The sequence below is a fragment of the Leptonychotes weddellii genome, chromosome 4 (genome assembly GCF_054177405.1).
Source record: "Leptonychotes weddellii isolate Sample4059 chromosome 4, ASM5417740v2, whole genome shotgun sequence".
Taxonomy (NCBI): domain Eukaryota; kingdom Metazoa; phylum Chordata; class Mammalia; order Carnivora; family Phocidae; genus Leptonychotes; species Leptonychotes weddellii.
This window is the reverse complement of record NC_138372.1, coordinates 872,367-899,784: the sequence shown is the minus strand read 5'-3', so window position 1 is coordinate 899,784 and position 27,418 is coordinate 872,367. Positions and strand designations below refer to the sequence as shown.

The 27,418-nt window shown below is 54.5% G+C and overlaps 1 protein-coding gene across 3 annotated transcripts in view; it reads right to left on the bottom strand.

Moving 5' to 3' along the window:
• Positions 1-27,418, bottom strand: part of PRKCZ (protein kinase C zeta) — a 104,286-nt gene that overhangs the window by 71,054 nt on the left and 5,814 nt on the right. Inside the window, exon 4 of one of the 3 annotated variants that reach the window (XM_081817314.1) lies at positions 27,143-27,193. The exons of 1 other annotated variant lie outside the window; for it this stretch is intronic. In XM_081817314.1, coding sequence (XP_081673440.1) covers positions 27,143-27,193 — 51 coding nt within the window. Of the gene's footprint in view, positions 1-13,047; positions 13,191-27,142; positions 27,194-27,418 lie in introns of those variants that run through there. One more of the 3 variants, XM_081817316.1, reaches the window with a different exon arrangement.

Below are 27,418 nucleotides of genomic sequence, written 5' to 3'. Positions count from 1 at the left end.
GGGGGATAGGTGGAAGGGGATGGGTGGAGGGAAGGATGGGGTGGAGAGGGGATGGGTGGAGGGGAGATGGGGTGGAAGGAGGATGAGGAGGAAGGGGGATAGGGGGGAAGGGGGATGGGGTGGAAGGGGATGGGTGGAGGGAGGATGGGGTGGAGGGGGGAGGCATGCCAACCTGCTGGCATGAGCTGTCCAGGCAGAGGGAGGTAGGGCTAAGGCGGTGAGGGGATGTTGCTGACCAGAGAGAAGTGGGGGGGCCCGAGGGAGGCCAAGGGGGGGTAGAGGGCCAGTAGGACTCCTGTTTACAGGCTCCTTCAGCCTGCAGAGGTGGGTCATCCAGGTGAGGGAGGCAGGGCCGGGGCCAGGTAGATGAAGAAAGAGCTAAGTGACCTTCCTAAGGTCTCACCGAGGGAAGCAGCAGAACGCAAGGTGGAACTGGACGGCATGTGAGGCAGAGCCCCCCTTGCTACCGCACAGGGCAGGCAGAGAAAGCGGCTATTCAGAACCAGCCCTGCTCTGGTCCGAACAAAGGATGCCTTCACACCATGTGTCTGCGCAGCCAGCACGTGCCAGTCACCAGGCAGCCTGCCCCGCACGCCTGTCCCTGGGCCCCGCCGAGGCTGGACGGCGCTCTGTGCCCCGTTCCTAAGAGTCAGCTGTGTGTCCCCAGACCACTCAGAGCAGCAAACCCTCCCCCCTTCCCAAAATGCCGGTTCAGAAGAAAGCACCTCCGAGTCACTCATTTGTTCTTTACACGATGAATCTTTTTGATGACATAATTCACATATTGCTCCGATATCTCGCTTTATTCCTTGGGTAACACAACACCAAAATTCTCTGGACGGTGGGATAAGACCCAAATAAGTACAGCAAAAACGAGGGCATCGTTGCAATCCCCGCAAGCAGAGGCTTCACCCGAGGTGCATTCGCCACGAGAGCCCCTGGCAAATCAGGCCCCCGTCCAAGGGGCTGACGGTCCAGCTCTCTCGGTGCGGAGGGCCCCTTCCCAGCTGTCCACTCAGTTACCCGTGACCAAGCCTTACCCTGTGAGCCCTGATGCTCCAAACCCACGTTTATCTCCCGCTCCTTACGCACTGCTCTGTGCTGACAAGCCGACAAGAAAGCTCTCAGGGCCTACTGCACAGCCCCAAGTGTGGCTAACCCTCTGAACCGTATGCTGGAACGGTTTCAACGTACCCATCGGAGTGACCAGAATCCAGAACGGTGGCAACACCAAACCTGGGAATGCTCCGTCACTGCTGGTGGACTGCAACACGGCGCAGCCGCTCCGGGGAACGTCCGGTGGTTTCTTACAGAACTGAACAGACTCTTCCCGTATGATCCAGCACCCTGACTACACTCCTCAGCATTTACCCGAAGGAACTGACAACTTCTGTCCACACCGAGCCCTGCACACAGATGTTGAGAGCAGCTTCACCGACACCTGCCAGAACTGGGAGGCAACCAAGACACCCTCCAGCAGGTGACGGATAAACACCTGCAGTCCATCCAGACAGTGGGTATCACTGAGCGTTACAGAGAGGTGAGCTCGCAAGCCACGAAAAGACAGAGGAGACTTGAGTGCCTATCACCAAGGGAGAGAAGCTGTGTGATTCCAGCTACACGACGTTCTGGAAAAGGTAAAACTATGGAGACGGTAAAAAGATGCGGGGTTTCCAGGGGCTGGGAGAGGAGGATGAACAGGTGGAGCAGAGGATTTACAGGGCGGTGAAGCCACGAGGATGGATACGTGTCATCACACGCCTGTCTGGACCCACACACTGCACAACACCGAGAGTGACCCCAAAGTCAGCTGCAGGTTCTGGGGGATGACGACGCGTCCCTGCAGGCCTGTCGACCGTCGCAAATGCACCCTCTGTGGGGTGCAGATAACGGGGCAGGCTGTGCGCCAACAGGGTCTGGGAATATAGGGGAAGTCTCTGCACCCTTCTCTCAACTTTGCCGTGAACCTACGTAGCTCTAAAACAATAAAGACTAAATCAAAAGAATCGTTTAAAAAAGGTTAAGTGGTAAATTCTATATTATGTGATTTCTTTTAAAGCCACAATTACCGAAGAAGATGCGTGAGGAGGGTGACTGGATGTGGGGCATCGCACACGCTGGGGGCTCGCTGTCTGCCAAGACGCCTTGCACGACCAACAACTGCCTCCCAGTTTTGAACAGAAGTAGTTATTTTGAATACAAATTATAATTAATAATAATAGGGGACGCCTGGGTGGCTCAGTCGTTAAACGTCTGCCTTTGGCTCAGGTCATGATCCCGGGTCCTGGGATCGAGTCCCGAGTCGGGTTCCCTGCTCAGCGGGGAGTCTGCTTCTCCCTCTCTCCCTCTGTGCTCTCTCTCTCTCACTCGCTCTCTCTCAAATAAATAAAATCTTTTAACAAATGATAGGTAATAATAATAAAGAATTACGTGCCTCAGAACGCATAAGAATCCCTGTATTGGTGGGCACTTCTGCGTGGAGAGCTGTGTTTTGCGCATTTCCACAAAAATACGAAACCGGGTCCTACATTTCACACATCTCTAGAACATTACAACATGAATGCCGAGAACATAAAACTCATAGAATGTGTCCTGCCAGGGAGGGCTCTGCACAAAGCAATGCAGCATTGTCATCCCAAAGAGCATTTCAGACTAATCACGCCACAAGAAAACTTGGAATGTCCTAAAGTCTTACCGATCTCACATAAGAGCAACTGAGATTCTCCCCAAATTTCAAAACAATCCCAAAAATTTATGTGACGTTACAGTAATAATTCTGAGGCAGAAAATAAAGGATTTTAAACTGGCCAGAAAGTAAAATTTTGTCAACGGTGGCATGGGAATACTGAGGTCATCAACACTGAGTTTCTCTACAGAAAACACTGCAAACCTGCCACTTGAGGACGCCGCCAGGCAGTTCGAAAATCCGGGTGAGGAAGTACAGAATCACGCCATGCAGATGTTTACTGAGGAGTGTAATTCATGCTATTTTTCTGGATTTTGCGATCCTTGAGGTGTTCATTGGTATTTAAAAATTCATCACTTCTTTTGATCTCTATTCTCATCCTAAATACATACACGTATTCCTATTATTAGAAATGTGGACGGGTGCAGGACGTTCAGAGGAGTGTGCACACGTGTTCCTGTGTTTACGAGAAGATGTGCAGGTCGGTGAAATGAGCAAATGGGATGGAGCCATCCCTCTGTGTGGTTTTTATGTCTGAAGTCAGGTTAATGTGTCATACAGCCCATAAGTAAGACCAGCTAGGACGGGGGAAACACCCTAAAACTACGGAAACAGAAGCAGGCTAGGCTGACACCACCACCATTCATCTGACAACACATGAATTCAAGTTGACCCCCAAAAACACGCACAAAAAGTCCACAGACCAGTGAGCCCAGAAACCCCAGCCCCACCTCGGTTCTGGACCCCAGCTCTGGACCCATCACGTCCGCCTCTGCTGGGCCCACGTGGGAGCCAGCCGGGGCCGCGTGGGGGGCTCTGTGGTCCTGGGGGGTCGTGTGGGGGGTGGCTCTGTGGTCTGGGTGGAGGGCGGCTGGGGCCGCTCCCTGAGGAACAGGGCTGGCTCCAGGCTGGCCCCCAGTATGCATGGGGATCCCAGAGGCGACCGGGCGGCGAAGTGTCGAAAGGCTTTCAAAACCGCTGGGAAGTGTCAGAGCTCATGGAGCTCACACCTTGGCGGTCAGATGCGGGAGGCTTTGAGCCTCAACATCCATCACGGCACAAGTGTTTTTTAATACGATAGAAGTTCTAGAAAATCTTCCAGTCCGTACTGGTATTGCAAGGGTATTTGTAAACAGGCTGGGAAGAAGGGACACGCTTTCTTACAGCATAACGCCAACCGATGCTGGGGAAGGGTCCCTGGACACCCCGGCGTGGCGGCAGGAACGCCCGAGCCTGGCAAAGCCACTGGGGAATGCCGAAACCACCGGCAAGACCTCCGTGCTTGAAACAAAATCACCGGGGCCATCGGCTTGCAGCAGGTATCTTCAGATAAAAATAATTTTCAAAAAACTACAATAAACAAACGCATGATTTGGTAAAGGGGGAGGCTGCAGGCACTGTGGCAAAGAATGTGGGTTTGGGCCCTCCCGCTGGTGGGCTATGGGGCCACAGGGAAGACCCAAGAGGGCCAGCCCTCGGGGCCCCGGTTCTGAAGGTCTGGGAACACATCTGCACCCCAACTCCAACTACCCGGCCTTCTGTGGGTGTGTCACGGACTTCGGCTGGGCCCCAGCTGTTGGCTAACTGTGCCATGTACCCCCAAAATCATGGGGGTCGTGAGAACACAGGACGACCCGTGTCCTTGTCTTCCCTTTAAGTATGCATGCCAAAATACCGAAAATACCACTGATTAATTTTTGTTAGAACAAAATACCATCCAAGGAAGTGCCATTTAATGACACAAAACTAAGGGCTGGCTGCTGGGACCCACAGCAGACCCCAGCCTGCCTCTGCCCACTCCCTCAGGACCCTCGTGCCACTCCCGCGAGCCTGTTCCTGCCCTCCTGCCACACGGCTCCCCACGGCACTGCTGTGCCCACCTGAGCTGGGTGGGACACCCAGGAGAACCTCTGTGCATGCGACAACCCCCCCATCCCTTGCCCAGGGACAGAGCCGTCCCCCCCGTCCCGCCCCACCCATGCAATCACAGGGTAGGGTGCGGAGAGTCAGTCACAGGCTCAGGTCGGTCACTGTGGGGTGCCAACAGCACACCTGCAAAGCCCCCATGTCCAGCACCTGGCCCATCTCACCTCCCCTGGGTAACGATGACGTGTGGCCAAGCAGACCCAACTCTGGTTGACCTGAGTGGCAGGACACCCAGAGACAGTGGATCCTGACCGTCCTCAGCACCCTCCTCCCCCATCCACGCCCCCAGCATAGACTACGGGCTACAGGCCAGCCAGCCACGTGTGTCCTGCCCTGCAAGGGGGCAGAGGGAGCTGTCTGAGCCCGGGGAGCCTGGGGACCCCGGGGTCCTGGGAACCCCCATGGGAGAGCCCTGCTTGCAAGCTATCCCCACAGTAGGACATTCTCTGCCTCCTTCACTCTCTCCACACAGTGGAGGGGGGTTTCCCTGCACATCTTCGGGAGATTTGCATAACTCAGTGACATTTTCCAGATGACCAGCGTGTGACATCACAAAAGCATGAGTGGGTCACGAATTTACTCAAACGTAAGAGATCGCAGGATTTGAACCTAAGATACGGTTTCAGATTCTACGTGGCAAAAACCATGTCAAAAACAACCACTTGTTGAGTTTTAGAGAAATACAAAAGAAGAATACACACATGTATCTGAAAAGGCTATTCAAACACTCCAAGCTTTTCGAAATGCCACAGTTTCCTTGTACGCTTAAACCGCACACGCCGGGCTGATGCAGAAGCGCGCAGGGGGTCCGGCCGTCTGCCCTGCCAGACACCCCTGAGGTTCCCAGCAACACGGCCACCCTCACACGCGATTATTATTTTTTTTTTTTTTTGGAGCGGAGTCATTTTTCATTAAAATTCAATCTTTCATTAACATTACTTATATTAACATGTAACAGGCTTAAAATGCGTGAATGAATTAGTATTTCCCATTTTAAGTTTCAAATACAGCCCACGCTCGATGAAAACCACATATCCGAAAGGTCTTTGAGGTCCTCAGTAATTTTCGTGAGCGTACGGAGGATCGTGTGGCGGCTGGCTGGAGGGCCGGAGGCTGGAACGGGACTGGAGGGGCTAGAGCTCTGTGCTGGAGACGGGCCCCGAGCAGCCCGGTCTGCACCACGGACGCAGCGGCCAACCTCGTCGCTGCACCTTCTCCCTAACGCCTGTCCCTCCAGGGGCCTGCCGCGGGGTCCCGGCCAAGACCCAGATGCAGTGACGCGGGAAGAAGGTACAACCAGTGTGACAGCCTTAAATGACCTTCATATGCAGACCTAGTAAGATGCAAGAAGAGGAAAGTACGAGGGGACGGTCGGGGGGGCGTCCCAGCTGCAGCACGCTGGCCCCCCACCTGCCGCCCTCAGGGCCTGCTGCCCCGGAAGCTGCTCGTTTCTCGGCTCCCCTGCTCACTATGAACCCTTATGGGCGCCGTGCTGAAGGGGGACAGCCCAGAGCCAATCCAGAAGCTGTCCTTTTCAGAGCTGCTGTGACCCACCGAACGGGACCCGGTCTCCACGTCACCTTCCTGACCTCCTTCTCTGACCGCGGAAGCCCCTCTCCGGGGACCCCTGCAGGGCCATGCCCAGCTCTCCAGAGCGAGTGTGTGTCTCTCACCCGGGCTGCCCTCCGTGACGTCATGACGACCGCATGCCACCAGTGGAGGTGGGAGTTTCTACACCAGGGAAACCAGGTCTGCCTCGCTCTCTCCCCAGAGAGAACATTTCCAGCACACCGCCACTTGTATCCCAGGATTAATCAATCTCATATTCACGAAATGATCGGTCGTGTCTCCACACAGATCTGTTTTCCTTACAGGCCCAGGTAAGCGCAGCATACCAGATCCGCTCCCCTTCGTTTAAGGCAGACGGTCAGACGGACGCTTGAAAGATGCAAGTGACCAGTCCTCCTGGATGGCCACTCGGGCAGCCCCCAGCCTCCCCGCCCTGCACACGTGTGCCTCATGACGCGCTGCACGGGGTCCCTCTCCCCAGACATGGCCCCAGAGCGGGAACCAGGCAGCCAGGACAGACTGAGTGGTGGGAGCCATCGTCAGGCTCGCAGAAGTAAATGGAACCTCCTCCAGCAGTCCTGTGCCTGTGTCCGCCCGGACAGCAGTGTGAAAAGATGCTTGGGCACCTTCCTGCTACAACTACGCAGCGTCCAACTGGGAAATTCAGTTAGAACCAGGACAGCCTCGATCAAGCCTGTTTTATGTCACCGTTTCACAGAATTAGGAAATGCAAGAGAAGCGAACAGGGTTACAGAGCAGAAGATTGCCCCATTTGGAAGCGGCGTTGTGACGGGACTGAGCTTCTGTGAAGGCTCATTGGGGCACCGCCTCTGTCACTGCTCCCCAGACTAAGCATCCCACAGAGCTCCAGGGGTGACGCGAAGTGAGAGAGAGCCTGTGCCCAGGGCTGGGCAGGTCCACGCCCTGCTCCTCCTGCTGCCTGGCTGGAAGGGGGGCCAGAGATCGCCCACCTTGCCTTCCCCACGGGGGCTCCAGGCCCACCCTCCCAGCCCCTCCCCTCCTGCCAGGTCTGGCCGTCACCACTCCTGGGGCCAACCTGCAGCGGCCAAAGCTGCAGTAACGTGAGCAACCCGAGTAGGAGGTTGACATCCATGAGTCCACACAAGTAAAGGTTGGGGGTGAAGAGTCAAAGCTCCTGTGCAGACCTCCAGACGCCCCTTCAAAGAGGGGAAGCGTGCCTCCCTCCCCTCAGTGTGGGCTGTGGGGACACCCTTCCGAAGGGGGCAGCGGTGTCCGTGGCAGACATGCCCGAGCAGGGTGACCAAGGTCACACCATAGTAACAGGCCATGTTCGGAGCAAGGGCCAGTGATTCGATGCAATGAGAGAACACTGTACCTCCAGGGTCTCCTCCCCGAAACCCACACCCCAGTCTAACCATGAGAAGAACATCAGAGCAACTCAAATTGAGGGGCATTCTACAAAACCCCTGACCAGCACTCCTCAAAACCATCATGGTCATCCCAAAACAGGAAAGTCTGAAACTGTCACAGCCTTGAGGGGCCCAAGGAGAGGTGACAACTGAATGTCTGTCATGTGGGGTCCTGGGACAGAAAGAGGACATCAGGGAAAACTAAGGAAACCTGAATAAAGTGTGGACTTCACCTAATGGTAACGACGTACTGATACTCATTAGTTTACCGTAACTGACTACACATGGGCGCTAATAATGGGGAGACTGGTATTCTGTACTATCTTCTCAGTTTCTCTGAAAACCCAAAACTGTTCTACAAAATAGAGTCTATTCACACACACACACACACCCCTGTGCGGCCGAAGCACCTGTGGGTCCACCCCGCTCCATCTTCTCAAACCCACTCGGAGAAAGGGGCTTAAGAGCCAGCCCTGCATGAGTCCACTGGCGATCAAAGGAAAGTGAGTCACAGCCCCTTCCTTTAAGGCTCTGCCCTCGTCCTCTGGTCCCATGGTGATTCAGGGCCCTCTGGACGTGCTGATTCACAACATCCATGCATGCCCACATCCACTTGTGAAGACCTTTCTTAGCGCCACTTCTCCTGAGTAATTTAGCCTCAGCAAGGTATAATCTAGATGGTGTCCAGATAAACACAGCAGCAGGAACACAATTATTTACCCACACTCCCTCCTAAGACCAAAGCCAGAGGAAGAAAAACACAAATAAAAAGAGAAGCGCAGGAGGGGGCAGCGCCACGTTGGAATCTGGAAAGCAGGTGGCCCAGGGGTCAGCAGGGGACTGGGCAGAACTGAACCCTAAAAGGCCCATGAGTCGGAGGCTCCATGCACCAGTTAGTGGGGTGCTCACAGTGTGGGTTCCCAACCTCCAAAGAGGGAGGCCCTATCCTCACCCAGTGCAGCCGGTGGAGTGCGGGCTCAGCCTGGGGGATGGTGGCAGTCCCCTTACCCAGGGGTGAGACACCCCAGCCCCTCCCCAGGCAGGATGCTGCCCTGGCCATCATACTGCAATGTCCACCAGCTCTACGGCACCCCACGTGTCAACACAGGCAGATGACCAGAGGTCACCCCGGGGCTGTGGAAATCCTCCCAGGCCAAAACAAACAGAAAAAGAACTTCAGTGGAAACAGAGTTGTGTCAAGGGCTAAAGGAAACACCAAGAAAGAAGACTTTACCACTCACTCGACAGCACTACCTCATCACCTCGCCTGTTTTTTGCCGCTCCAAGCTCAGACGGTGCTGCACTAAGTCAGTCCTCACGGTGATGGGGAGCCACGCCCACGGTCACCACCCCACTTACCACAGTCTGAACCACAGGGTGGACAGGGCTGTGGCCGAGGTCACGTGGCTGGCAAATAGCAGAGTGGGGACCTTGCAATGTCGCAAAGAACATGAACTAGGGCCCCACCTGTGGGGAATGAGCCCCAGCTCCACAGTGCATGGCTGTGATTTGGGAAAATCGCCTGACCTCTCTGTGCCTCAGGTGTCATTTTCACCATAGGATGGAGACAACAACAGCAAATCCCTCATTGGGCATTGGGTGGGCGACACCAGCTCGCACGTGGGGAGCCTTGAACCGTCAAGTGCTTGAGAACTCACACAATTACCTTATATCATGGGGCCTCTTGCCATAATTAATAACCTCAAAGAAACGGTGTGATCTCCCAGCTCGGAAACAAGAGCAAGTCACTATTTTAAAAAGGAACCTTCAGGGCACAAGAAAGAGCTCTCGGAATAAAAAACGAAGGACAACAAACTTAACAGACAGTTTAGACATTGAAAATGGAAAGTATCTCCTAGAAAATAAAACAAACAGAAGTGGAAAACAAAGAAGAAAATTAGAGGGCCGGTCTGGGAGTGCCAACAAATGACCCATGGTAGCTCTAGAAAAAGACAATAGTAGGGGAGCAGATCATCAAAGAAATAAACGAAAGCAACCCATGCCTGAATGCCTTCAGTTCCCACACTGTAACTTCCCAACACAAGAGACAAGAAAGGCCACATCAAGGCACAGCATAATGTAACTTGAAAACAATAAAGACAAAAAAAAAAAAAGATCCCGAACACTTTCTGGAGAAAATAAGACACACACAAAAGTAAAAATGGCCCGACTTCTCAATCAGACTGGAGGCTGGCAGACACTGGTACGATCCTTTTAAAACGCTTGGGGAAAACTGTTTCCAGTACAGATTCTATACCTAGCTAAACTACCATGAAATGTCCAGCTAGAGTAAAGCACTTTCAAACTAGATCTCAAACAATCTACCTTCGGGGCCCCCTTTCTTGGAAGGTCTGGGAGGATATCTGAACCAGAGATTAAGCCAAGAAAGGGGGTGGGGGATCCAGGGACAGAGGAAGCAGGCAGAGAAGAGGGGCATGGGGATCCCCAGCATTATGGCAAAGGGAGGGCCCAGGACACACTGTGCTGAGACCCTGGGGCACCAGGAGGGATGTGATACAGGCATCAAGGGAGGGCTGCCCTCCTCGAAAAATTATGGGCGAATTTGAGACAAGACATCCAGAAAACACCAAGGGGGGGAAAAGGTAAGGCAATTATTATCCCCAGGAAAAACTGAAAGTTGTACGAGAAAAAAAATGTAACACTAGTGGCTTATGAATACCTTTGCAAAGCACCATAATGTAAACACTGGGTGATTAAACAATAAATGGTGACCTAACCTATTTTGGGGAAAGAGGAAGAGAGAGATGACCCATTCCAGAGACAGAGGGGAACAGGTAATGTCCCAAAGAGAAAAGTCTAGAAAAGTCTAAAAGCAGCATAAATGTGTTATTTAGCAATCTGGAAATAAATGCCAAGAAGAACCTGCTCAGACTGACTGAAAGTGAGCCCCTCCAGGAGGTGGGAGGGAGGGGCAGGGACACCTGTTCTCTCTTTTTAAACCATGTAGGACTATTCAATACCTTAAGATAGAAATACGTCAAACTCAAAATCAAATTCAATATATGAAAATAACATACAACGCAAACTTTATACACATGCAATTAGCAGTAACAACATGGTTTCCTGACCAAGACAAGGCACGCCCAGCCTCTGTGCTCAACGTGACTTTGTTCAGTTCCTTCCACAATCTGAGTAAACAGAGGCACGGCACAGGGGTGTCTAGGGCTGAGAGAACAGGCCGTTCAAGTGGGCACTGACCACCCCGCTTTCCACGCACACGTGGAGAGGCTCCATCTTGTCACAAATCAAACCTTTTTAAATTTCCCATAGAAGCTTAAAAAGAGAAGCAAACTTAAACACACACACACACAAACCCAGACACATTCAAACCACCAAACTGAGCAATAAAACATTAACTCGGGGTCCCCTCCGTCCATGGACACTGGGGGTACAATGCCCTGTTCACGCAGTAAGCACGCATGCACCAACGTGAAGCTGAGTCAGCCCACACAGCTATCTGAGTACACTTACAGCACCTCTGAAATAACCTCTGGAAGAGGTTGTTAGTTCTCAACATGGCACGCCTGCCTTGCCTGATTTTGAACCTTGCTCGGGGAAATGGCAGACCATCCCGCAGTCGCCCGGCATGGAGGGGAATCGGCTGGGTCAGCCTGGAGGCCTCAGAGACAGAAAAGGGAAAAGACGCCGGTCGCAGAGGAGGTGCCCTATTCTACGTCTCCAGGAGAATCCTAAAAATAAGCTGCTATTGCAAATACACCTGTAGGGATTTCGCGGTGCTGTCTTCTGTGTCATAACTTCATTACCAAAAAGCCATCTGAACGTTGGACAAGCAATTGGTTCAGACGGCTTACTTTGGAAAAAGCGTTTCTGTCCCTCCCATACCACACTTACAGAGGGCCTGCTTGGCTCCAGGCCCCTGGGCCGGGAGCCGGGGCCCTACGAGGGCACGCAAGGCCCAGCTAACTCTTATGGAGTAGTGGTTGCGGGGGCAGTGGCCCTAAGTGCCATTTACCCAGCAAGAGCAAAGGAAACAGCGTAAGCAAAGGCCCAGTGGCAGCAGGGATTAGGCAAGACAGGCCAGACCCACCCAGACCCCAGACCCTAAACTCCTCTTTCACCACGAGCAAGGAGGGGGAGGCACAGAAGGTTACATTCTCTGAATGTAAACACCAAAGACACACCAAACCTGGAGTGGGGTTTACCCTCAGTGGGCCTGGCCCTGGAGAGCAGGCTTCAGGGCTGCCCCCCTCACCCACGCACAGCCTCCGGCTCAATGCATCCCTGAAACGGCTCCCGGTCAGTAACGGGAACAGCTGCTGCCTCGTCTTTGGATCCTCAGAAGTTAGGAGCCTGACCCCAGGCACCTGCTGACCTGAGCTTCGACCCAATGGCTGGACCTCCACGGGCTCGGCTCTGTACCATCTGGGTGGTCAGAAACGCCCAGCAGACGAGACGTAGCCCTCGCCACTCCCCAAACACCAGAGGGAACGAGACAGAGGGGAGGGGGCGGCTTCTGGAGCCAGGAGTCTCCACCAGAACACAGACGACCCCGTGTCCCCACCATGCTGACACCGACGGACGGGGCCGAGGGTGGCGTCCACGGGCAGATGGAGCCGTCCGAGGCTCTCGGCTGCTCTGCGTGACCGACTCGGGGGTGACGTCTGGAAGGTTAGCAGGACCTCAGAGTGGGGCAAACAGCACATACAACTCCTTACGTAACCGCCAGCGGCTCTGAACTTTGTGAGGCACCTTGCTGGTGGCTGGCGCGCTAAGACGGGAGGAACAGGAGGCTCCACGCGGGTCTGAGCGGGACACAGACACGGTGACACATGCCACAGCCCCACCTGACAGCAACACGCCGTGGGGCTTTTAGGGGGTTGCGCTCCCCCAACCGGGCCCCACTCGTGGCTCTAAACCCTGCGAGGCCCCGAGGCCCCGGAGCCACCTGCTCCGGCCCGCGCTCGGGGTCCCCCCAGCAGCGCAGCAGCTCGGTGAGGGTTCACATCGGCCGCGTACTAGCAGCGCGTGACCACACGGAAGGAAAGAGGCCAAGATGTCCCAGACATCCCAAGAAACTATGACACAGCTAATTTCTCCTCACTGGCAAGCACACACGTGAGCCGACACCGCTGCTCCCTCTTCTCTCCCACGCACCCATCAACACACCCTGAATCTCATAATTCAAGGACCCAAAACTAATGAGTTACCCCTGCGACCCGGGCCGGCGGCAGAGCGGCTGGCGGTCCCTCCTGCTCCTGGGGGAGGGGCGGGCTCGCTCAGAGGCCTCCCCGGCACCCAGCACCGTTCACGCAAGGGGCCATCCGCCCCAGCGGCCCGTCCACCAGGCCATCAGCTCCCCGTCGGCCCAGGGAGAGGGGGGTGCCTGCTGTGGTGGTTTTTACAAAAACACCCTGCAAGATGGACGTCAGAAAACACCCACATGCCCACATCCCCACCAGCCACCCAGCAGCCCCCGGGCGCAGCCGGGTCTACCTCCGACCATCTCAGAACGGAAAACCGGACGCCAGCACCACGCTCATCGCCGACACCCGAGGACCCCGGTGCAGTGAGCTGGGCACGTCAACACTGGCCGTGCCACCCAGACTCCGCCACGCGCTGTCGTCAACGCCAACACGGGCCGGGACTGGCAGGGGCACACAGAGTGGGAGCAGCCCTGCGGAGCTCGGCGCAGGGAGCAGGTGCGGGGCTCTGGCCTCCAGCATCGCGGCCCCGCGGCCCCCGCTCGCAGCAGCGCAGACTGAGGAGCGAGCGGGGCTCAGGCTGGCCCCGGCGGAGCGCACATCCACCCCGTAGCAGCACGCGCCACAGCCACGCTGCCCTCAGCGGGAGCCCCGCGCCGCGAGACCGCTCTTCCCGGGGCTGCCCGGCCGCGCTGACAGGCCTGGGTCCCGGGGACACATTTCCTTCCGGCACCCCCGCATCGGCCGCACCGCTCGCTCGCAGGGCGCGCTCCTTCGGGGCCTGTTTTGCTAAAAATCCGTCACCTCAGAAACAAGAGCCTCTCGCTGCTCTGCACCCCCCCCCCCCCCCCCCGCGGCTCGGAGCCCTGCGGCCGCATCCCTGCCCCAGGCTGACGGCACCAGCGCCCGTGCCTGGAACTCTGTGTGGCGCCGAGACTGTGGGCCAGGCCGCTGCCCCCGACCCAGCCTCCATGCACACGGCCTGCACCACCGGGCAGAAGGCACGGGCGACGTGCATTACTCACCGGGCTTTCTTCTCCCGCCTGCTCCGCACAGGGTTCTTTATGCTCTACGGAGCGGTGGGCGTGAAGGGAGGCATCTTCCTTCCCTTCAGTGCGCCGACGCTGCCCTCCACTCCCCGCGGACCCACAATGGGCAGGGTGCGCGCACAGGCGAGGAGCAGATATTTAAAGGAAGGCTGGCCGGCCCGTCCCCCGCCTCTCACATCCCTGCCTCCTCATGTCTCCAGGCCGGGTGGTACCCGGCTCCCCTGGGAAGCTGGAGCCGGCAGCTGAGGCACCAACTAAAACACGGCCTGGATACCAAGGAGCTGACGTCACACGAAAACAAGCATCTCTGCATTAGGACGGTCCTGAAAGAGAACGCGGTCCTGAAAGAGAACGCGGGGCAGCGGCCCAAAGGAGGGTGGCTCAGCCCGACAGCCTCTCGAATGCTGTGTCTGTGGGAACAGAGCCCAGCCGGCCGGGCCCCCCGGATCAGGCCCCCGGGTGGAGTGCGGGGAAGCGCGGCCACCTGAGTGCGAGTGACCTCCGGCCCGCGTCCACAGAGGCTGGGAAGGCGCCCACACAAATGCTCACGGGCTCCAAGGCCTGGGTGCTGTGGCCTGGGAGGGGAGGGAGGACAGAGGCCATGGATCCGGCCATTGTGGCTAGATGGGAGCCCAACCCCAATTCCCTCCAATTCCAAAAAACACCCAGGAAAAAGATAGAGCAGCCTAGGTCAGGGCGCTCGTCCAGCCTCCCTGGAGTTGCCAGACCAGCACTGACCCTATGGGGTCCAAGGGGCTTGGAGGTCAGGCCAAACCTCTCCTCCCACCCCCCCCACCCCCCCCAGCAAACACACAGTGTGGTCAGCACGCCCCGGCCCAGGAGACGCGCGCTCCTGGCTCGAACCACCCCCGCCCCTCCCTTATCTGCAGGCGCCAGGCTCCCAGATCTGTGCTCACTCCTGTGCATGGCACAGACTCGGGGCCAAAGCTCTGGGTTCGAACTCCAGCTCCTTCAGCTGTTCGAGGTGGGGCCTGAAGTCCCTTCGGAGCTCCAGTCACCCGGTGGCCGACCAGTCACGCATGGGCATTTCATCCACTGTGTGCCTCCTGAACACAACACTTAGAGGCTCCGCTCGAGGCCGAGGGCCCCGAGTCTCTGCCACCAGAAGCGAGGGCTGGTGAATAGCAGGGCTCGGTGCTCAGAGCAACACGCTAAGGACGGCTTGCAAGTTCTCGAGACGCGTGGAAATCACACAAAACACAAGTTTCACCAATTTCACAAATGTCAGTGCCCGTGAATAAAGTTTACCACGGCTCATTTGTCTGACTATGGTAGTCGAGCTGCTACGGCACCGACGATGCATTTACCGCCTGAGCCTTCCCAGAAAGTCTGCAGACCCCTAAGACTACAAAATCATAAAATAACAACCACCACGTCTACAGTGGGCTCCACGGGAAATGCAAACGTCTCCCCAGCCCACTGCCAACCCTCACCCACAACGAGCTTCATGGCACCGCCCTTGTCCTCCAGCCAAGCGCGAGCACTTCCAATGCAGACCAAAACACCCAGTTCCAAAGAACTCTAGAAAACCCCGGCTCCACTGGCAGGTTGCTAATTTTAATGGAAGCCTATTTTAGGTGGATAACTAGCTTTTCCAGTTTGTTGCAAGTAATTTGAGACAAAGCTGAATGAAACTGGATTTTTAATAAGACAACAGACATACCTATAAACACCAGGGACGAACAGGCATATTTCAGGATTCCAAGGTAACCCACCCACCCGGGGCCTGGAGGATGCTCCTGAGGGCTTCAGCCCCCAAGTCCCTGCTCCACCAACTGGTCAACCGAGAGCCCCACACACCCTGGGGCCCCGCTTACTTCCTCCACCTCCTGTGACGACAACGCAGGGGCTTGAACACACCTGACCAGCTGGGGGTGGGGGCGAGCTGGCCTTCCTGAGCACTTAGCATGTTCCTGGAGCCCTTCGAAACTCTGTTAATGCTCACACAGCCCCTCAAGGTGGCCATTATCACAGACCCCTTTACAGGGAAAGGAAGCACGGGGGGCCGCACCCACCCGCCTGACACCGCACAGTTGGAGAGGGGCCTACTTCTTGGGGTCCTAACCCAGGGACAACCTCCCTGCGACCACAGAGGGTCCGACGCCGGGTGCTGGGCTCAGCCCCAGAACCCACCACCACAGCCACCCTGGGTGACGAGACAGGCCGCCGTGGAATGCTGGGTGCTGCCGGCTCCTTAGAACATGGGACCCTCTCCCCAGAGGACAGGCCGCACAGCACCCCCCATCCAGGGACGCCCCGTCACTCAGGTGCGGGACAGGCCAGGATCAGTGACACAGAGCACAGCATGTGCCAGGCCTCAGTGGCCTTGAACCCCCCAGATCTGTCTATTCTCCACGAACCCTCAGGACCCAGAAACACAGCCGAATCAGGACCGACTCCACTCCGCCCCTGCCCAGCCTTGCTGCAGACACCCTTTCCCAGGCAGGCGCCCTGAGTCTCCACCACAGGCCACAGGGAGGCCAAGGGGGCCTGACCCGGGGTGGGAACCAGCTGGTGGGACCACCCTGTCCCACTGGGTCCCCTGCCTAGCCGCACGCTGCCGGGGCCAGGAGCCGCCCACAAGGGTCCCCGAAGCCTGTGGGCAAGCGCGGCAGAGACACCCCTGCCTGACGAGGGGGAGAGGCTGCAGGGTCCAGCTTTGTGTGGTAAGGCCTGCCGGCGGGCGAGACCCTCCTCCTCCAAAAGCCCCCTTAGGGCCGTAGCAGAGGCAGCCAGACCGCTCTCACTGCCAGGGTGGGGACCCCTCTTGTTAATGACATTGAAGTCTGCCACCTGCAAGTGCCACCAGCCGCCCCTTAGAGACACCGGATAACCACTTGCTCTGCAGAAGGTCCGGTGCTCGGCGCTTTTGCAAACACTGTTGTTTGTTTGTTCTTTAGATTTTATCTTATTTTATTTTATTTACTTGAGGGAGAGAGAGAGAGCACGCACACAACTTGAGCAGTGGGGGGGGTGCTGGGGAGGGACAGGGAGAGAGAGAATCTCCAGCAGACTCCGTGCTGAGTGTGGAGCCCGACGTGGGGCTTGAACTCACGACCCTGAGATCAGGACCTGAGCTGAAATCAAGAGTTGGATGCTTTACCGACTGAGCCCCCGGGTGCCCCTTGCAAACACTACTCTATACACAGTCCCATTATTCCCACTTTACAGGCAAGAAAGGAGTCACAGACACATACAGGCGGAGGAGCTGCATGAAGACAGGAGTGGAGTTGGAGGGATGTGCCAACTCGGGCCTGCGCCCACCACCAGGAGCAAAGAGTCAGAAGGCATCCTCTGTCAGAGGACAGACACCTCCCGCACAGACTGTCGGCCTCCAGACTGACACGCGGCAACTCCATTCTGAGCTTGTGGCCCTTTCCTGCAGCAGCCCCAGGGGCAGACACCATCATGAGGTCAGGGAGGGGCCGCCCTGCTTAGGAGGGGACCTCGGACCCCTCCCACCACCAAGTACCTGCTGCCTTTCCCTGGGCCTCTCCCTCACTGGACCGGCCCCACCCCCCAGTTAAGGGGACTGCTCAGGAGCCATGGCCTAGCCGTGTGTGGTGCGTTACCAACGTCTCCACCGCCCCCAAGTAAGACATTTGCTGCGTCTTACAGGTGAAGAAACTCAGGCTCCCTGAGCCCCCAGCCGAGCTCAAGGACTTGGGTTTGCTGCCTCTGGGGCCAAGAGCTCTGACCACCCAAGACAGAGATGTGTCCCGGCAGGCACCTGGACCACACTATCCCAGACACAGACTCACAGTCCAGATGGATCAAAGACCAAAACGCAAGAAGCAAAACTTTTCTACCCTTGGGGGTAGCCAGAAAGGAAAATATTAACAGATTTGAACATGCAAAACTCAAACGTTAACATTTCCATGTGACCAGAGGCATGAGAAGGCACGTGACAGAGGAGGGTTTGGAAGAAGTGGTCTGCAGCGTGCACAGGTTCCCCCGAAGAGCCAGGCCAGCCTGAGGATGGGCGTGGCTGCAAACCAACCATGCCCACAGGGAGAAACACAGGGAGTAAGGACCAAGGCATCCGTGGCCTGGAGGGGACCCATGAGGCCACAAAGCCCTTCTGGCTGAGGTCCACCCTCCTCTGGACCATGGGCCGCCTGGAGCCAGCAGGTGCACCTCCATCAGACACCAGGGCTGCCACGTTATTCCTGCGCTTCAACAAACCACCCAGAGCCACCACGGGCTTGCCACACGGCGGGTCCCATCAGGGAACACCATTCCCCACAGAGCCTTGGCCCACCAAACTGCCAGGATTCTCAATTCCTTATCATGCCACATACCTAGTCCTGGAATGCCCTGGAAATATGCTGCTGCATGGTGGGAGGGACCCTCCCGGGTCTCTCGGCTCCCATGGGGCCCTTGTTGCTGACAGCAGGAAGCCCGGCCTCCCAGCCCAACCTCCCCAGCACGCTCACCTCCGTCACTCACACCTGACAGGCAACATGGGGCCCCCGGAGGTCAGCCCACACGGCACCCAGAACTGGACTGAAGTAAGGCCCCCTTCAAAGGGGGGACCCCCACGGGGCCCTGCTGACAGTTTATCCTGTTATGCCTCGACACATACAAACTGACTAGTCTTCATGGTGTGGCCAAAACAAGGCTACCAGTTTGGTACTTTCGAACCTAGAACGTGCACGTGATGCCACACAGCCCAATTCACAAAGGCCAGAAGGTGGAAGCAGCCGAGTGTCCATCCGCACACAAAGGGCTAAGCAAACTGCAGGAAAGCCACACAACAAAATACAATCCAGTCACAAAAAGGAAGGAACAGCCAGACGAAGAGAACAAGGAAGGAGAGGGCTTCGCACAGTAAACCGACAGGACCTGACAGACACACACGTGTGCGTTCTTCCCGGGCGCTCACAGGACATTCTCCAGGACAGAATGCACTGTGGCCACAAGTCTCAGTGGATTTCAGAAGATAAACATACAGTGTCTTCTCCAACCACAGCAGGATGAAGTTAGACGTGAATCACAGAAGGAAACTGGAAAAGTCACCAATGTCTACAAATTAAACAACATAGTCTTGAACAACCAATGGATCAAAGGAGAAATCACAAGGGAAATAAAACACTCAGAGACACATGAGACCAGAAGCGCAGTGACCGCCCCTCTGGGACGCGGGGTCACCGTGTTGGGGGGGGGGGCCTTGTGGCTGTGACAGTCAACCGAGAACCGCGACCTCAACCGCGACGGGTCGCCAGCCAGCTACCTTCAGGACTTAAGGAACGGGAAAAAGAAGAACAAACTAACCCAAAGCCAGCAGAAGGAAGGAAATAACAAGGATTAGAGCAGAGATCCACAAAATTGGAAATAGAGAAACAACAGGGAAAAAAAAAAAATCAATGAAACCAAAAGTTAGTTCTTTGAAAAGATTGACAAAATTGACAAACTTTTAGCTAGACGGACTAAGAAAGAAAAAAGACTCAAATTATTGAACTCAGAAATTAAAGTGGTACAATTCCTACCACTCATTCTATAGAAATAAAAGGATTGCAAGACAGCATGTGAACTGCCTGCCAACACACTGGACAGCCTAGGTGGAATGAGTAAACTCCCAGAAGCACAAAACCTGCCCAGCCAAAATTACGAAGAAATAGGAAATATAAACAGACCTATAATTAGTAGAGATTGAATCAGTAGTCGAAGATCTCCAAAGAAAATCGCTGGACCAGACGATTTCACTGGCAAATTCTACCAAATATTTAAAGAACCAACACCAATCCTTCTCAAACTTTTCCAAAACACTAAAGAGGCGGGAACTCTCCTAACTTGTTCTAGGAGGCCAGCATAACCTCATACCAAAGCCAGGTAGAGACACTACAGGAAGGGAAAACTATAGACCGATATTCTCATGATCACTGATGCAAAAGTCCCCAGCAAAATACTGGCAAACAGGGGCGCCTGGGTGGCTCAGACGTCAAGCGTCTGCCTTCGGCTCCAGTCATGATCCCAGGGTCCTGGGATCGAGCCCCACATGGGGTTCCCTGCTCAGGGGGGAGCCTGCTTCTCCCTCTCCCACTCCCCCCTGCTTGTGTTCCCTCTCTCACTGTCTCTCTCTGTCAAATAAATAAATAAAATCTTAAAAAAAAAAAAATACTGGCAAACAGAACTGAGTGGCATAGTGAAAGACTTCCACCCCAGGACCAAGTGGGATCTGCCCCTGGAATGCAAGCACTGCTCTACAGACAAAACACGGTTCAGTGCAATACACAGGAAGAGAACAGAGGAAAACTCCACATGATCATCTCCACGGACACAAAAAAGGTATGTGAAAAGCTGAAAATCCTTTCATGATAAAAACACTCACTAAACAAGGAGGAGACCAACATGGCGGGGGGCGAGGAGCCAGAGAAGAAGGGGGGACAGAGGAAATGCTGGCTGAGAAAAGGCTCCTGATGGGGTTCATGGGGACACTGGGGATTGCAAGGTCGCTGGAACCATGTTAGGAATTCCTCGGGCAACCTGGATCCTTCACACAGCCTGACTTCCAGCTGAGCACAGAATCTCTCCAGTCTGTTACACACGCGTCAAGTTCTAGTCATTGCAGACCAGACTAGTTGTCGTCTGGGTTTGGACAGATTCATGTTACAGAAATGGACACTCCATGTTTCCAATCTAAATAGGCAATTTGGGGGGCATCCAGGTGCCTCAGTCAGTTGGGTGTCTGACTCTGGATTTCAGCTCAGGTCATGATCTCAGGGTCATGATATCGAGCCCCAGGTTGGGCTCTGTGCTGGGCATGGAGCCTGCTTGGGATTCTCTCTCCCTCTCCCTGTCCCTCCCTACTGCTCACACGCATGAGCTCGCTCTAAAAACAAACAAACAGGGGTGCCAGGTGGCTCAGTCGGTTGGGCGGTTGGGCGTCTGCCTTTGGCTCAGGTTGTGATCCCAGGGTCCTGGGATTGAGTCCTGCATCGGGCTCCCTGCTCAGCAGGGAGCCTGCTTCTCCCTCTGCCTCTGCCTCTCTCCCTGCTTGTGCTCTCTCTCTCTCTGACAAACAAAATCTTTTAAAAAAATAAAATTAAAATAAAAACAAACAAACACATAAATAGGCAGTTTTTATTTAGGCCTAAAAGTGTTGGAAGAGTTAAGGCTGAACTTGCTGCAGAATTTCTAAATGACAAGAGTTCCTGACCACAACTAAGTTCCATATCCTTTTGACAAGTTACTCAAATTTGTTTTTTTTTTTTTTGAAGATTTTATTTATTTATTTATTTGTCAGAGAGGGAGAGAGAGCATAAGCAAGGGGAGGGGCAGAGGGAAAGGGAGAAGCAGTTTTCTCACAGCAGGGAGCCCGACCCAGGGCCCTGGGATCACGACCCAAGCCGAAGGCAGACGCTTGACGACTGAGCCATCCAGGATCCCCCCAACTTTCCAAAACAAAAAAGCAAAATACTCAACAAACAAGGCACAGAAGTCACCATGTGTCTTTTTCTCCCCAAACCACCACGCAATTAACTCAGTTCTGAGACCATCTACTTGGAGATAGCATCAGATCCCACAGGTGAGAGGCTCAGTCCCACAAGACCGCCTTCCTCCCCGACTTCAGACGCCAGTCACCAATCCAGGCTGTCACCTGTGCTCTCACAGAATGGCTGTAGATTAGACATTCCCACAATCCCCTCCTGGGTGTGATTAATTTGCTAGAGTGGCTGGATTAACTTAGGAACAGACAGATGGAAGAGATGCTTAGGGAAAGGTATGGGGGAAGGGCACGGGGCTTCCACACTCTCTGGGCAAGCCACTCTCCCCGCATCTCCATGTGTTCATGAACCCAGAAGCTCTGTGAACCCTCCTTTTGGGGTTTTATGGAGGTTCCTTTCATAGGCATGATTGATTCAACCTGCAGCCCCTCTCTCCTCCCCAGAGGTCAGAGGGGAGGGCTGGAAGCTCCAATCCTCTAGCCACAAGGTCTTTCTGGTCACCACTCCATCCTGAGGCTATCTAGAGGTCCCACCCTAAATCACCTCATTAGCATAAACTCAAGTATGTTCCAAAGGAACTCTTAATGAATGACAAAAGACACTCCTATCACTCAAGAGACTCCAAGGGATTTAGGAGCTCTGCCAGAAACTAGGGACAAAGACCATATACATGCCTCATTATAGCACAGGTGAAAACTACCTCAACAGAGTAAAAGCCACATATGAAAATCCCCCAGCAAACATCTCACTAAGTGGTGAAAGATTGAAAGCTTTTCCTCCAAGATCAGGAACAAGACAAGGATGCCCACTCTTCTATTCAACACAGTAGTGGAAGTTCTAGCAGAAGCAATTAGACAAGACAAAAAAAATAAGAGCACATAAATTGGAAAGGGATAAGTAAAATGATCTCTGTTTGCAGATGACACAGAAAACCCTAACGATTCCACAAAAACGCTGTCAGAACTAATAAACAAATTCAGTAAAATAAGATGCAAAGCCAATACACAAACTCAGTTGCATTTTTATACCCGAGCAATGAACAATTCCAAAAAAGAAATTAAGAAAACAGTTCCATTTTACAATAGCATCAAGAATAAAATACTTAAGAATAAGCCTACCAAGGAGGTGAGAGACTTGTACACTGAAAACTACAAAACAGTACTGAAAGAAATTAAATGTGACAAAAGTAAGACATCCCATGTGTATGGGTTAGAAGGCTTAATGCTGTCATCGTGTTAATACCACCCAAACCAACCTACAAATTCCAAGCAATCCCTATCAAAATCTCAAAGACAGTTTTGCAGAAATAGAAACACCCATCCTAAAAATCATCTCAGGGGACCCAGAATAGCCAAATCCTCTTGAAAGAACAAAGCTGGAGGCTTCACACTCACTGATTTCAAAACTTACTACAGCAACCAAAAAAATGTGATGTTGGCATAAAAACAGACATATGAAGCCCAAGAGAATAGAGAGCCCAGAAACCTCCCATGGTGTCCGATGATTCTTGACAAGGGCGCTAAGATCATTCAATGGGGAAAGGTTGGTCTTTTCAACAAACAGTGCTGGGAAAACCAGATAAACACACGCAAAAGAATGAAGTTGGACCCCTACCTCACACCATATAAAAAAAATTAACCCAAAGTGCATCAAAAACCTAAATGTAAGGCCTAAAATTATAAAACCCTTAGAAGAAAATACAGGATAAAACTTGACCACGTTGTATTTGACAATGATTTCCTGGATGGGACACCACAGGCACCAAAAGCAAAAACACACAAATTGGACTTCATGACAATTTAAAAATTCTGTGCATCAAGAGACACGATCCACAGAGTTAAACAGCAACCCACAGGATGGGAGAAAATATTTGCAAATCATATAGCTGATAAGGGATTAAAACCCAGAATAGAAAAAGAACTCCCAAAACCCAGCAACAAAAAAATTAACAACCCAACTCAAAAATGGGCAAAGGACTTGAACAGACATTTCTCCAAGACATACAGAGAGCCAATAAGCACAAGAAAAGATGCTCAACATCATTCACCATCAGGGAGATGCAAATCAGCATTACAATGAGAGACCACCTCACACCCACGGGGATGGCAGGACAACTATAAATGTAGACGAGGATGTGGGGAAATCGGGACCCCATGCACTGCTGGTAGGAATGCAAACTGGTGCAGCCACTATGGGAGACAGCGTGGAGGTTCCTCAAAAAGTTAAACATAGAATTACCATACGATACAGCAGTTCTGCTTGTGAGTATATACCCCCCAAAAGTTGAAAGCAGGGTCTCGAAGAGATATCTGCACACCCACGTTCACGGCAGCATGACTCCCAAGAGCTAAAGCAGGGAAGCAACCCAAGTGTCCATCTATGGATGAATGGATAAACCAAATGTAGTCAAAATCACGGAACAGAAGGTGGGAGCCAGGGGCTGGGGGTTAGGGTTTAATGGGGACAGAGCTGCAATTTTATAAGATGAGAAAAGTTCTGGAGGTGGATGGTAGTGATGTTTGCACAACAATGCGAATGTAATTCATATCAACGAACCATACACTTAAAAATGGTCAAGATGGTAAGTTTTTTTTTTTTTTTTTTTATAGATTTTATTTATTTATTTGAGAGAGAGGATGAGAGGAGAGAGAGAGCACATGAGAGGGGGGAGGGTCAGAGGGAGAAGCAGACTCCCTGCCGAGCAGGGAGCCCGATGCGGGACTCGATCCCGGGACTCCAGGATCATGACCTGAGCCGAAGGCAGTTGCTTAACCAACTGAGCCACCCAGGCGCCCAAGATGGTAAGTTTTATGTTATATGTAATCTACCACAGTAAAAAATTGGGAAAAGAAAGGAATGTCATTGTGACACATGCTAGAACAGGCGTGAACTTCAAAAACATCACGTTAAGTAAAATAACCCAGTTACAAAATACCACAGGCCGTATGATTCCATTACAGGAAGTCCAAACCAGGTAAATCCTCAGAGACTGTTGGGGGCTGGGTGGAGGATGAATGGGGAGCGGCTGCTGATGGGCGTGAGGCCTTCCTTCTGGACAGGTTCCAGAAGCAGGTAGAGGTGGTGGCTGAACGGCAGGGAGTGTACTAAATGCCACAGAATCATTCACTGTACAGCGGTTAAAATAGTACAGTTTATGTTACGTGTACTTTACACAATTTTTTTAAAGATTTATTTATTCCAGAGAGAGGGAGGGAGAGAGAGTGTGCGTGCAAGCGTGTGCATGCACGCACATGCACATGGGGGGCAGAGGGAGAATCCTCAAGCAGACACTTCGCTGAGCACAGAGCCTGTCTCGGGGCTTGATCCCAAGACCCCGAAATCATGATCTAAGCCGAAATCCAGAGTCGGACACTCAACCGACTGAGCTACCCAGGTGCCCCACTTTACACAATCATTCTATAGAACCGATTAAATCCAGATTCACAACCTGAATAGAAGGTGCTGGAAGGTGGTTAGCTGAAAGTGGACGCAGGCCCAGATGGTGCAAGGTAGCCCACTGGACGTGCCCAGGTGCCACCATGAGACCGCATTTCCCTTTCTGCTGCCTGTCCATCTCTGGCCACGGTCCGCCGACTGGGTCTACCCGGCCCTCTTCATCGGTCCTGGCACAGCTCAAGGGCGCCATTCACGTGGCACTGTCTGACCCTTCTCGCTCCCCTGGCATCAGGCATGCTGCTCGAGGCCGAGAAAGCTGAACATGAATGCCCACACAGACACCAAACCCACACAGCACACCCTGTCCACCGTGGCCATCAGTGACCAGAACAGACTTGTCCTGATCATCCAAGATTAGCATTAAAATCAAGCCAAAGAGTCAAGTACTGGGGAGAACACCTACGCTCAAAGAGCCCAGGAGTCCAGGACCCCCCTCATGAGGTAGGCCCTGGCCGGCAAGGCCGTTCTGTGCACCTGGTGCTCGGGTGTCAACGTGTGGAGCAGGGATCCAGGGGCAGGGACAGACGCCGGTCAAACGCCCTCAGCCCCTCCCTGGGACCCGGCCGCCTCCCAAGGCTGGTGGAATGATCAACAAAGCTCAAGTGGTCATCAAAGCCTGAGAGCCGCCCCTGGTAAGCATCTCGAGGACCGGCTGGCGGGCCCAGGACGGTGCTTTCTTGAAGTTCACATACTCCACATTCCCCCAGTGACACAATGGCTGCCCGGCCACTCCCACTTCCACCTGCAGCAGGGACCCCGCGCCTCCCTCCCGCACTGCGGCCAGCCGTGGTGGGGAGTCCAGGCTGGCTCCCCTCGAAGGCTCCTCCGTGGCTGCCAGGGGTCCCTGCAGGCCGTTCTGCATCACCACGTCTGCCCCTCGTGGCCCACCAGGCCCTCCTGGCGCCCGCTGCGTGTCCCAGCTCACAAACCTCTCTGGACCCACATCCCCGCAGCTCCCAAGTCCCTCGCTCAGGAAAGCCATACAAGCACACCAGTGTCCACTGCCCTGGCTCAGGCGGGCCCGGCTGGCCTCCACTTCCCCGGAGGGGCCACTGCTGGAACGTTCTTTCCCACGGGACACCTTCTCAGTGCAGCCTCCCAGCCTCCAACTCTCAAGCTGCAGCCCCCTCCCAGGCCCCGCCATTCCCACCCCCTCACCCCCTCCCCTGCCCCCGGCTACACTGATCACTGTCCGACAGGGAGCATTTGTGTGTTTACCTGGCCTGTCATCTGCCTCCCAGCTAGGATGTCCCGGGGCTCCCGCGGCCCCCCACCTAGCCTGTGCACCAACCCCTGCAGAGGCACAAGCAGGACTAAGGAAGGAATGTGTCCCTGTGCCTCCTTACACTCTCCCCAAAACCGCCCCTCGTGTCCACCCGCCGCATCGGCTGGCCGTGGCCGCAGATCCAGCCAGGCCCGGGCCGTTCTGGCCTCACCAGACCAGCGCTCCACTGTGGCCAGGATTCCGTGGTCCGCGTGGCCCCACGGCCTTGCTGGATGCTCCTTTGGGGTCCCCTGTTCTCTTTGGGAGCCCCAAGGCCAGACCCCAATCCCAGCCACTCTTTCCTCTATGCTAAGGGCCCCCAAATCTATCTTCAGTCCCACTGCTTTCCTAAACCCAAGACTGACGCACGTGACTGCGCACTTACCATCTCCCCCGGGGCCCAGGGAGCAACAAGAGCTCCGCACAGCCTCTGCCCGAATCTGCTCTGGGCTGAGCCAGGTCCCCCAGGCCAAACAACAGCCACCTGTGGTCCCGAGGTCCTTGCTCACGTGACAGGGACAGGGACGGCACAGCACTAGGCCAGAGGAGGATCTGGGTGGTTGGTGAGCAATTTACACCCCACACGGGTGCTCTGCCCTCAAGAACAGAGTGGGCAAAATAGCTCTGACCTGCTTGGGGTCCAATGGTCCCCGGGACAAGGTCAGAAGCTCTGTTCTGGACCCACTGCTCCTGGGACTTCCTCCCGTATCAACAGACCCACATGGAGATGAAAAGGATGCTCCCACCACATCCCTGGGGGCCGGTATGGGCTGGGAGAGGGTAAATGACCGGGTCTGGGGGTGGATGGGGCAGATGCCTGGGAGCAGCATCCAGCTGTCCCAGCCCGGTCCCTCCCTCCTCGGGGAGATCAGGGCATTTCCTGCACTTTTCCTTATGGCACCAACAGACCAAGCCAGTGTCCTGAAGGCAGCACTTGTCGGCCAGAACACACAGGCAAAGGCAGGTGCACCGTGAAAACCCCACATCAGGCGCATCAGCTGCTCACTCTGCCTTCGGTCACTTCGTAAGGATAAATGTTCCTCAGCCGTGGGCCACAAAAGGCACTTGTCTGCACCGTCCTGACATAACGGATCGAGAAATTCAAGCCGCAACGTGCAACACGACTCACAGGAAAATGGGAGTACTCACTGTCTTCTCCCGGACAAGGCATGCCTGGCTGCTCGGGGATGCTGGGGAACACTGGGCAGAGGGAGAGAAAGAGCAGTCTGTCACTCAGTGCCTCTTGCGGAAGGTCCAGCGCGAGTCAGGCTGACCAGACGGACTTTCACACAAAGCCCACGCTGCTGACCAACCTGCTCTGAGGAGACGCTCACTGTGGCAAAACCGTGGAAGCCCAAACCACCTTTTAAAGGACTTCAAGGGGCACCTGGGTGGCTCAGTCATTAAGCGTCTGCCTTCGGCTCA